Source organism: Podarcis bocagei (assembly GCF_964188305.1).
Source record: "Podarcis bocagei genome assembly, chromosome: 8".
Classification (NCBI taxonomy): domain Eukaryota; kingdom Metazoa; phylum Chordata; class Lepidosauria; order Squamata; family Lacertidae; genus Podarcis; species Podarcis bocagei.
This window is the reverse complement of record NC_138133.1, coordinates 54,057,105-54,069,335: the sequence shown is the minus strand read 5'-3', so window position 1 is coordinate 54,069,335 and position 12,231 is coordinate 54,057,105. Positions and strand designations below refer to the sequence as shown.

At 41.4% G+C, this 12,231-nt stretch overlaps 1 protein-coding gene across 1 annotated transcript in view; it reads right to left on the bottom strand.

Annotated features, from left to right (window-relative positions):
- LOC308593624 (DGAT1/2-independent enzyme synthesizing storage lipids-like) overlaps positions 1 to 6,634 on the bottom strand; it is an 8,233-nt gene extending 1,599 nt beyond the window's left edge. Inside the window, exons 1-3 of the mRNA XM_081206074.1 lie at positions 6,479 to 6,634; positions 3,193 to 3,568; positions 1,172 to 1,339 (exon numbers count right to left, since the gene is read on the bottom strand). Coding sequence (XP_081062200.1) covers positions 1,172 to 1,339; positions 3,193 to 3,472 — 448 coding nt within the window. The 5' untranslated portion in view covers positions 3,473 to 3,568; positions 6,479 to 6,634. The remainder of the gene's footprint in view (positions 1 to 1,171; positions 1,340 to 3,192; positions 3,569 to 6,478) is intronic.
- Positions 6,635 to 12,231: the final 5,597 nt, after the last annotated feature.

Sequence of the window (12,231 nt, the reverse complement as noted above, 5' to 3'; positions counted from 1 at the left end):
GCTTTGCTGGTGGAAAACAGCAGAGATTCATCCACAGATATATGGGTAGAGAATATATGCTGCATTAATGAACCAGTGGAATACCCCCAAAGAGCACACTTTGGGCTCGGTCCTTCCTTCCTTCCTTCCTTCCTTCCTTCCTTCCTTCCTTCCTTCCTTCCTTCCTTCCTTGAAATTTCTGTGGTGTCATCAGAGGAAGATGATGTGGGGGGAGAGGCAGTGGAGGGCCATGAACACTACAACAAGGGTGCCACATGTGTTTGATTGCAGTGTCACATGGGGGCATAAAAGCTGTGTGTGGCAGTGCTTGATTGGCCATGTGTTTGGGTGGGGCCATGTTTTCTGGGATCTGTGTGCAGATTTGGTGATTGGTTGGACTAGCTATGAAAGCTACGGACATGTCTTTGTGGCTTCACTTGGGCTTCTGCCCTTTTCCTTAGCTGTAGCTCCCACCCCGTCCCAGCAGCCACAGAGGATTTTGCGCAGGTGGTTTGCTAGTGCAGATGCTCCCAAGCAGACTCCCATAATTTGCGTTGTTCTTTCCAGTAACGAATATCCATCTTTACTAATGACTGAATTTTGCAAAACTCTTTGTACTTGAGGAAATCATAAACTCAGAGACGCATTTTCCTAAACCTTGTAGTATTCTAGTATTAAAGTCAGCAGCAATTATTATATGAGAGCCTGCAGTTACAGCATAGAAATCAGATGTAACATTATCCAGATTCCTTCAGTTCTTAGATCCCTGAGGAAGAATGTAGACAAGTTGTAGAAGAAAGCATGGAATTTCTGCATGGAAGCAAAGGAATTGTCTTGCAATCACTAGAGTGAAAGAAGAAGAAGAAGAAGCACTCTCATAGCTGTTTTGAGGTCAGGTCAGGTTTTCCTGCAATCTGTGATCATGGGCCATAGACCCAGGTTGACATGCTGTATTGGAAACATAGCCTGATTCAAATACGATGCCTGAAACATTATTGGGAGAAGAGGTTGAGGTTGTAAATGGCTAAAAGCAAGCCTGCAGTTTCCAACTTATTTCATGTGTTGTTTTTCACCTGCTTGCCTGATACACTGTTTTATATTTTATAGCATTGTTTTATATCTTATAGCTTTATTTTATATCATATTTCACATATTTTATGTAAAAAAGCATGAGTTTAATTTAATAACTTACCTGGAAACTTATTATATATGGCATGATCAATTACTGTAAAGCACTCTCTCCCTGTCTCCTTGAAAAGTCTAGCGACAAGGAAGAAATAGTCAATAGTACAAACTGGGTGATAAAAGATAATAAGCACTGGTCCTTTAGGGAGATGTTCCATGCCAAAAACTTCATAACCTGGAGATAATATAAAATGCAACAAATAAATGTTATTTTGTTGAAAAATAAATGGAATATTGCAATCTTTTATTGGAAGAAAACACTGTGGTTCAGAAAACTGTAATTTACGATCAGTTAAAAAGCTCTCCTATATGTTGCAGCATTCTGGATACTAGGTTGTCATCCACATAGACTGGGACTTTCTCTGTTGTGCTCACATAATAAATGATATTTCTCATCTGCTGGAATCTTCATTCCTTGCTTAATTTTGGGCGTAGGTGGGAAAAAAATTGCCTAGTCTTTGAGTGAGCTAAAACTGTGACTTGTTGTTTCAATCTCCTTTAAACTTTCATCCATGGCGTCTTAAGCATATGCGGTGCCGGACTGTAAAGATTCGCCTGGCACCCCTAGGTTGCCCAGAGTTGTCGACCTTTTTTTAAGGGGGGACGCCAAAGTTGTTGACTTTTTTTTTAGGAGATAGTTGTTTATCTTTAGAATGGTTGCAGACGCAGTGACTCACAGCACCAACTAACGGGGGTTCCAGCGCCAAACGCACAGGGGCGTACGAAGGTGGGTGTGGGTTCCATGCTAGGGGGGAACAAAATATCAGGCGGCACAGTCGCCACGCTGTCTGTCTGCTGCCTCCACACCGCCCGCTGCGTGGCGGCTAACTGCTTCAACTGGGATCCATTCGCTCCTATTCATCGGATTTGTTGCTGTTGTCGGCACTGTTGGCACACGGTGGATCCTGTCCAGAGATGTTTCCTCTGCTGCCACTTGCATTCCCCATTGTTCTGCACTGGGACGTCACGTTGGGTGGTGCTGGGAGCATGTGACAACAGCGGAAAAGCCAGCAAAGGAACCCACAGCTCGGCACATGCAACAGGATGCATCGTGCAGCGCCCACAACGTTACATGGTGCTCTGGGCATGGCACTGAAACAGTTAGCTGCCATGCAGCTGGGGCAAGAGCCGGCAGGCTCTTCTGCTGCAGGCAGGTTGGTGCGAGTTTCGGAGCGAGCGTTGGAGTCTGGGGAAGAGCCGCCTGCAGAAGACGAACTCCGACGGGCTCTGCTCCGCTGAGCTGTCGGTGGCTCTTCCCTGGACTCCAACGCTCGGCCCTGGACTCTCAACCTGACACCCCTGAGAGCCCGGCACCCAGGTGCCGTGCACCCCTAGCGCCAATGGTTAAGATGCCCCTGACTTTCATATGGGTTATAATACTATATTTTCCTGAGCCTTTTTTATTTGAAGAACAGTATTACCCTTCCGTGCAGAGTGTTGCACATTCTTTCCCCATACCTAAGAGCTCTAATTTCAGGCATCTTCAGGCCATTCTCTGAATCACTTTATACAATGTGAGAGAAAAGTTTCCCAGACAGATGCACCCTTGACCATGTCCTAAGTAGCCAGAGGGTTTCATCCTTATGACCCAAGCTTGGTTTTAGTAATGTGTTTCTGATTTATGCTTCAACATCTAAAGCAACATTACACTCTGGGATGCAATGAGAACATAAGATGGATCCTCTTGATCAAGCCAAAGCTCTCTGTATTCCATCATCCTCTTTCATGCAGTGTTCATCCAAATTAGCAGCCATCATCACATCACCACATCCTGTGCTGACAAATTCCATGGTTTGTGTCCAGAGTTTATGCTTCAGGGTTACCTAGTGATTTACCAAGCTCAAGAAAATTGCACCCTCAAAGTCTCACTACACAATGATATACTCATTAAATTCGCTGTGTACCCACCACATGGTAAAAACCAGCAGTGGTAACTATTGTTCCAGGGCCTCAAGTCTGAAATTCTGATGCTCAGTCCTATGAAAGTATAGTAGCTGAATTATTGGTATGAAAGAAACATTTACTCACCATGCCATATCTTTCCAAATATATCTAAAACTTGATACGTAATTTGCTTTGGCTTTTTCCAAAATTTGGTATCAAAATCAGTTTCTTGCTGGTTATTCCTCTTCTTGTAGACATATAGCAAAAATGAGATTGCACAGATAAACAAATACACCATTATAACGATTGAACAGTGCAAAATCAGAAGCATACGCAACCACCAAGAGTGAGTCACTGAGCTCAGGTATTCTTCCAAGTAAGGAAAACTAATCCAGTTTCCCAGCATTTGAGTAAAGCAGCTCATGGTTTCCTGATATGAAATCCCACGTGTATGCCAAGAAAGGAAACAAATCCAGTTAAACCTTCTTTGGTTTTGATGGTATTTTCCCCCACTGTTTACCTGGAAAACAGAAAATGCAGTATATCAGTTTGAACTGCAATTCCAGAAGCTTTCATGATTACATGAATTCTCCTGCTATTTAATATTTTCCCAGTTTTCCCCACTGTAACTTTCCAAGTAGATACAAAATGACAAGTGTATGACTCCATTTATTTCTTGTAAAGCAAGCTGGTTTCAGTCCACTGCTGAAGTATTAAGGAAAGTGAGAAAGGGTCACTTCTCTTTGAGTCAGCAGAAATGGTTCCCCGCCTCCTAAAAGTGCAGCTGCATGCATCTTGTGACTGTCTTCTTTGTGTTGCTGGGCAAACTAACACATATCCCAGGATAGATAAAGAACTCATGTTTCAGCATTCACTGTTGTGGGGCATTGGAGACATGGATACTGTTTGAATGATCTGGGGAAGATGTGTTGGATTTGTGAAGAGCTTATCTGAAGGAAGTTAGACACATTGCAAGACGTCTACACAGAGGGAACTCTGGCAGTTGCAGGACTTTTTTGAGCAAGTGGACTTTGCACTTTCTGTGTGCACTTTTCCTCAGCAAAAACTTTATATGTCGAAACGCTCTCTGGGCTCAGAGAGTGAAGACTTCTTGTAGCAGAGAGAGTGTGTGTCTTTGTGCCTCCAAAGTAAAAGTGATCTCTGCTACACAGTTGTTTCTTGTACTGAGGCTATCCACTCGTCTTAAATTATGTGGAGCGAACACAACACCAAACAAGAGGGAGGGTGGGGAAAATAGTGAGCTGATGGGTGGAGCATTTTGGAATTCGCTGCAAAGTGCCTCTTTCTGGGGATGTGAAATGGAAAACTGCTGCCGGATAAGAACAGATGACGATGGCCAAACCCTGTTATAACTGCCTCAAGAACCTCTTTCCAGTTGGGCTATTGGGGACCATGCCACAGTACACAGCCATTGCATTTTTGTTTACAAATTACTAAGTCATCTGAAAACAGACCTTTACATAGTTGAATTTTTATTTTACTCTATCTCCACTACATGTTTCAACAAAAAAGTATGGGAAAAGAGACAAAATTGATAAGGGTGTTGTTGTTTAGTCATTTATTCGTGTCTGACTCTTCGTTACCCGCTGGACCAGAGCACGCCAGGCACTTCTGTCTTCCGCTGCGTCCCGCTGTTTGGTCACACTCATGATTGTAGCTTCGAGAACACTGTCCAACCATCTCGTCCTCTGTCCCCCCTTCTTCTTGTTCCCTCATCAGGGTCAGAAGGGTGGTGGGAATGGGAGATTGGCACCAGAGCCTGCAATAAACCCAGATGCCAACTTTGCTGCCACATACACCCGGACAACACCATTACTGGCTCCAACAACATCACACATACCATCTCGGGACTATTTAATTGCTCATTGTCTAACATTGTGTATGCCATCAAATGCCAACAGTGTCCTTCAGCTCTCTATATTGGACAAACAGGCCAAACCTTACGCCAAAGAATAAATGGACATAAATCTGACATCAAGAATCACAAAACAGAGAAACCAGTATGAGAACACTTCAATCTCCCAGGACATTCTATACAAGATCTCAAAGTAGCTGTTTTACTACAAAGGAATTTCAGAAATAGACTGGAAAGAGAAGCTGCTGAATTGCAACTCATTACCAAACTTAAAACCATGGAGAGACCTGATCTGAACAAAGACATTGGATTCTTATCTCATTATACATGACTAAGCCATTTTTCACCTTCTCACCCCTTGCCTTTTCCTGTAAGACCTATTGCAGTCGTTAAGAGTCGTCAAAAGGCTCATCTCAGCTATCTGCCAATCTCCCATTCCCACCACCCTTCTGAGTAATACCCCTCCCCACCTTCTCACTATATAGAAGGATCTGGCAACTTCTGTTTCAGTGTATCTGAAGAAGTGTGCATGCACACGAAAGCTCATACCAAGAACTAACTTAGTTGGTCTTTAAGGTGCTACTGGAAGGAATTTTAGTAGTATATATGATGGTCATCTGAACTGAATTCACCCATTCCTGTCCATTTTAGTTCACTGATGCCCAGGACGTCAATATTTATTCTTGCCATCTCATTTTTGACCACATCCAACTTACCAAGGTTCATGGTTCTTACATTCCAGGTTCCTATGCAATATTTTTCTTTACAGCATTGTACTTTCCTTTCGCTTCGAGGCATATTTGCAACTGAGCATCCTTTTGGCTTTGGCCCAGCCGCTTCATCAGCTCTGAATCTACTTGTACTTGTCCTCCGCTCTTCCTCAGTAGCATGTTGGACGCCTTCCGACCTGAGGGGCTCATCTTCCAGCATCATAATTTTTATATGCCTTTTGTCTTTGCCCATGGAGTTTTCTTGGCAGGGATACTGGAGTGGCTTGCCGGTTCCTCCTCCAGGTGGATCATGTTTGGTCAAAACTCTCCACTATGACCTGTCCATCTTGGGTGGCCCTGCATGCCATAGCTCATAGCTTCTCTGAGTTATTCAAGCCCCTTCACCACGGCAAGGCAGTGATCCATGAAGGGGTTGATAAGGATATGTGGGCTTTAAACCACAGCTGTTTAGATTGCAATAATAGCTGTGTTACAGGGAGGAATTAAATTTCTGCTTCTCAGTGTTATAATATCTGAAAAACTGTAAGTGCTTAATTTCATCTCCGCAAGTAGCAAACATCCTAGCTGTGTTTTAAGTTGACAATGTAGAAACAGTCTAAGATTTTCATACAACTAGTTTTTACACACACATTCAGACAAGACAGCATTTCTCTCTCTCTCTTTGCTGACCATGCACAGTAACTGACAAATAACACAACTACTAGCACATTTGCAAAACTGAGCAAGAATCATTTGTTGAGATTGCAGGGGGTTGACTAGATGACCCGTTGGGCCCCTTCCAACTCTACAGTTTATGATTCTATGAACAAAAACTTTTACTTACATTCCTGGTAAGCCTAGATTGCCTTGACTTTGGTTACCTCTCTCTGAGAGCAGCAAAAGTCTTGTCTGGTGCTCTACCTTTTTGTAGGCTAATTTCCACCACTATGGAGACACGTCCCTTTATGTGGAGGTTTAAAGAGACTGATGTGGGTGTGCCATCTGTATGAACAAACCAAGCATTGTGAAAAAGAGAGAAGACATGGGGAGGCTGCTTCTTGGAAGTCGTGGCCATTTGTAATGAAACATAAAATATGGAGTCACACCTACAAGAACATTCATAATGTACAATAACATATTGGGTCACAGAAAACCAGTTCTTGACTAAGTAATAAAGGTAGGAATTGTACTCGCAACACTCTGTCTGCAATTCAGTCATAGACTCATTAAGAACAAATATCCATGGCTTGTAAAAGCCAAACATAACGAGAAAACATAAAAAGCACATGTATCTTATCTTCACTAGTCACTTCATGAATCACTTGAAGAAGAGTTAAAGCTAATTAAAACTCATTAAAACCACTTTGTTGTTTAGTCGTGTCCAACTCTTTGTGACCCCATGGACCACAGGAAGCCAAGCACTCATGTTTTCTAAAAGGCAGATAAAAACCACAGGCTTTCCAGAGTGAGATGTTGCCTTGCAAGCTGCTGAGTCCCTTCCAGGCACTGTTCTGCTTCATCGCCTGACACTCCTGAGAATATGAGGGAGCCCTGTTTGCTTTAGTGTTGAGGAAGGCACTTGAGAGTGTTGAGGATGACACTTGAGAGCCAACCTGTCAAGTGCCTACCTTAATTCCCAATTCTATAGCAAGACTTTGACAGACGTGGTGAGCATGCCAACTTGAAAATTCCTGAGTATTCAGGAATCTACCAGATACCAGAATTCTTTGGGAACAGACCACCTTTATGGATCCCCCAGCCTTATAGAAGGGCACTGCATCATCACTTTGAATTTCACTATCAAATTATCCATCTAGACAATGGGCTCAGCACAAACGTCCCTACGAATGGATTTCTGCCTTCCCACTCCCTTGGAGAGACCTGAACTAGGGTATGTTCTGTCTTATGTGTTGGGCCTTTAATTTACTGAGATGGTCTCATGGTTGCCATGGAGACCAGGACCTACAGGTTTTATAGTCAAGAGCCATGTGTTGCAGCATTTCTGGTCTATGAACAGATAATGGAGGATAGAGACGGCTCTATAAAAAGAGGCGATAAAGAGGAAAATACAGTTATAAAAGGGGAAATCAGTGACATTTATAAAATATTAGTAGAAAAGGAGGATCAAGAATGTAAGGCTTGGGTCTCCCCCCCCCCCACAGGTTGACTCTGGCAGTTAATTATTTAAGATTTATTGGTTCAACAAAAGCCCTGGTTGGAGCTCCATTAATTTCAGTCTACGTTGAAAATGCTGTCCATAAGAATAAAATTATTATAAATTTTTTAGAGATGGTATTTAACACCAGTCAGATTAAATCAAATAAACAAGGAATATTGGGTGTTATGTTGGAGGGGATGCCAGGAAACAGAACTATGTTCACATGCGGTGGGGGTGTAAATATGTACAATTTTTTTGGCAAAGTATGTTTAAGGAGATAACAGAAATCACTGGGTTAAAGCTGATCAAAAGTCCAGAGGTATCATTAGTATCAATTTACAATGGAGTGGAAGGGGTATGTCACTTATTCTTCTCTTAGTCCCTCCAGATTTTATGCCATGTCGGGGGGGGGGGGGGGCTTCTCTTTACCTCCCTGGTGTGGATCTCATATATATATATATATATATATATATATATATATATATATATATATGTCCAAATATATAAAAAATTGCCCAAATTGGTCTGATTTCTTTTTACTTTATAGAGAAGTTGCTGCTTTAATAGTGGCACTTGAGGTGTTTTGCTGAGAGGTCTTGATTGCACAGTGTCTCTGCATTCAATACTGGAGCTTCATTCCAATTTAACCCAAATAATACAGTTCCTATGTTGATCCTTTATTTTATCAGCCACTGATGTGTTGACTTTCATTCGTATTTAACTGTTCCATATCCTTTAATTTGCAAGAGGAGTTTATATCTGGTAACTTTCTGTGTGGAAGGTGTGTTTTTTTTTTTTTTTTAAAAAAATTCAACCATCCCTTATTGTTGCAATTAATCATTTCCTCCCCCCCCCCCCAATAATTTTTATTAAGTTTCCATTTGCCAGATTAAACATATCATACCAATTAGTCCAAATTATATCAATGCACATCATAAAGTCCAAATGTTTTCCAAATTAAATTTTTTTTGTGGGGGGTACCCATGCTCCTCGATCGTCAGGAATCCAAAGATCCAAATTCATGCTGCTTTCCTCACTGCAATGATGTTTCTAGTCCCATCTTCTCATCTTTGTCATTATTCATTTTCCTTATCTGCCACCTCCGAGTTTTCTCCAAAGTGGATTGAAAGGAACAGTCTTATTTTGTCTCTGTGTGGGTTTTGTAATGCTCTCTCGTATGTCTCTCATAAAAATCCAACAGTCAAGTTTTCGAGCAGACACACCATCTTGTCATTCCGATGAAATACAATCTAAATGTCCACTCGTTTACTTTCCAGACCCACTGCCTCATAATTAGTCTTCCAGGAGGATAACAGCCTTTTCAGATTTACGATTCCAGCCTGACATCCAAGCGGCTCTTCCTCCCTAGACCATCCATCTTGCAGCCGAGGTCTGCCTATGCATCAAAACATTTCTTGCTGTGTCACTGAGAGAGACTCACTTCTTTCCAAATCTTTCACAGACGTACTATTTTTTCACACAGTTCATTTTCACTCCCACTTGCAAATTGGTCGTCGAGACGGTTTTTTGAGGGGGAGGGTTATTAGATACTCACATAAAGCTAAAATAAAAAAGTCTTCCCCCACCTTTCGTACCGTTTCACATACCAACATGTCGGCAGTTCTCTGATGTTATCTCTGTTCCTTTCATCCTTCCGTCTCGCTCTTCTTCTCTCAGTGGTAAAATTATTAGCAGATAAAAGCATTCCTGACTTCTCTTGAAGCATGTGCGTTTGTTGCTCCTATTCTTTTCCTCTTTTTAAACATCACAACCAGACTCGCTCCTGAAAGTAGCTGGCAGGGAGCTCCGAACCTGCCTGAGGGCTATCCGCCTAGTGCCTCTCACCCCCTCCTTCATTCCGAACTCGGGGGTGATTTATGGCAACAGCAGGCGAGGCAGCGTCTTTTCAATTCCTTGAAAAGACGAAGGGAGACTGATATACTCCCCATATCAGCCTCTAATTACGTCATGAAAGCTGGACAAGATGTTATAGGCAGCCATCATTCAAGGTGCCCCTAGTGGCCCCCTCGCAATTAATCATTTCCAGCATTTCCCCCCTGCTCCAAGGACTCAATTTTATTGCGTAGTGACCTTTGACCACCTTGCTTTTCTCAGAACCGAAAGTGGTCTGGCACTTTGGTCGAGTGGCGGGATTTAAACTAAATAAACAAAAAACTAAGGTCTTGGGGAAAAACCTGACAGATACCGAGTCGGGACGGTTTCAGAGAGAGACAGAATTAACTGTGGTTAAGAAAGTGAAATACCTAGGGGTAAACATAACAGCAAAAAAATTGAGTTTATTCAAAGATAATTATGAAAAATGCTGGTTGGAAATTAAGAGAGACCTTGACAGTTGGTCAAAATTAAAACTTTCATTGTTAGGCCGAATAGCTGCCATTAAGATGAATGTATTGCCAAAAATGTTATTTTTGTTTCAGACATTGCAGATTGTAGACAAAACAGAATGCTTCCGGAAGTGGCAGAAAGACATTTCTAAATTTGTCTGGCAGGGCAAAAAGCCCAGAATTAAGTTTAAGATACTAACGGATGCGAAAGAAAGAGGGGGCTTTGCCCTGCCAGACTTAAAGTTGTACTATGAAGCCGTAGCTTTCTGCTGGCTAAAAGACTGGCTACTTCTTGAGGACACGGATGTACTAGATCTGGAAGGTTTTAACAATGCATTTGGATGGCATGCATATTTATGGTATGATAAGGTTAAGATTAATAAGGCCTTTAAGAACCATATTGTCAGGAAAGCAATATTTAATGTCTGGACAAGATACAAAGACTTACTGGAGAATAAAACTCCGAGGTGGCTGTCACCCTTGGAGGCTAAGGCCCAAAAAAGAGCCAATATGGAGGCCAACTGGCCAAAGTATTGGGAGATATTAGAAAGAGATGGAGACAATTGGAAATTGCAGAGTTTAGAGAAAATGAAAGATAAAGTGCGAGACTGGCTACACTATGCTCAGATTAAAGAAGTATTTAAGAATGATAAAAAGTTAGGATTCCAGGTGGAGAAATCGAAGTTGGAAACAGAACTGTTAGAACCTAAGACTAAAGTACTCTCAAAAATGTATAATTTGCTGCTGAAATGGAACACACAAGACGAAATGGTTAAATCGGCAATGATAAAGTGGGCACAGGATATTGGGCATAATATTATGTTTGAAGACTGGGAAAGGTTGTGGACCACTGGGCTGAACTTCACTGCATGTAATGCTCTGAAGGAAAATGTAATGAAAATGATATACAGATGGTACATGACCCCAGTTAAATTGGCTAAAATATACCATTCATCTGATAATAAATGTTGGAAATGTAAGGAAAATGAAGGAACATTCTTTCACCTCTGGTGGACTTGCCCTAGAGTGAAGGCCTTCTGGGAGATGATATATAACGAGTTAAAAAAGGTGTTTAAGTATACCTTTACCAAAAAACCAGAGGCCTTCCTCTTGGGCATTGTTGGCCAGAATGTGTTAAAGAAAGATAGAACATTTTTTATGTATGCAACAACGGCAGCAAGGATACTGATCGCTAAGAATTGGAAGACTCAAGATCTACCCACGCTGGAAGAATGGCAGACGCAGCTGATGGACTATATGCAACTAGCTGAGATGACCAGCAGAATTCGAGATCTGGGAGAAGAGAGAGTTGAAGAAGACTGGAAGAAATTTAAGACCTATTTACAAAAATATTGTAATTTGGCTGAACGTTGACAGGGATGCCAGAACAGAAATAATTGTCTATCACTAAACTAGATCTAAGTTTAACTATATTTTAATGACTGAATCTAAAGTTTATGAACAAAATGATAATTTGCTTGGAAATAATTCTACAACGATGCAAGTGTGTGGGGGAAGAGTGAGGGAGTCCAAAGTTATGATGAAAAGATGCTAAATAATCAACGTTGTTTTACTAAATATGCTTTTTGTATTAAAAAACCTTAATAAATATATATTAAAAAAAAAACAACGAAAGTGGTCTGGCATCTGGCCAGTAATCTGGGCAGACTTTCAGCATTTTCTTTCAATACTTTCCCATCTGATAAAAAGCTGATATCTCATCAACACCATAATTAATCAAAGTTATAATCCTACGTGGGAGGGTATTGCCACAGAACATCCCAATATGTTCCACACAGTTCCATTCTTTTCATTAATCCATAAGCATTATAAAGTTCTGGTTGATTCCCTCTTGCAGTCCATTAATAATTGCAATCCATTAGTAACTAATCTTTTGCTTCGGTGAAGAGATGCCGTATTATAAAAAAAGCATGGTGAATATATAAAGAGAAAACAAAGGCTTCTCTCTACCACATACCAATCCAATTACGATTAAAATCTTCTCCAGATCGAGACCTTGGCACTCAGTGGCTGATTCATTCAGCAGCAGGTTAACTTGTCTCCTTCTTCCAGAACATGCCTGCTTCTCAAGTC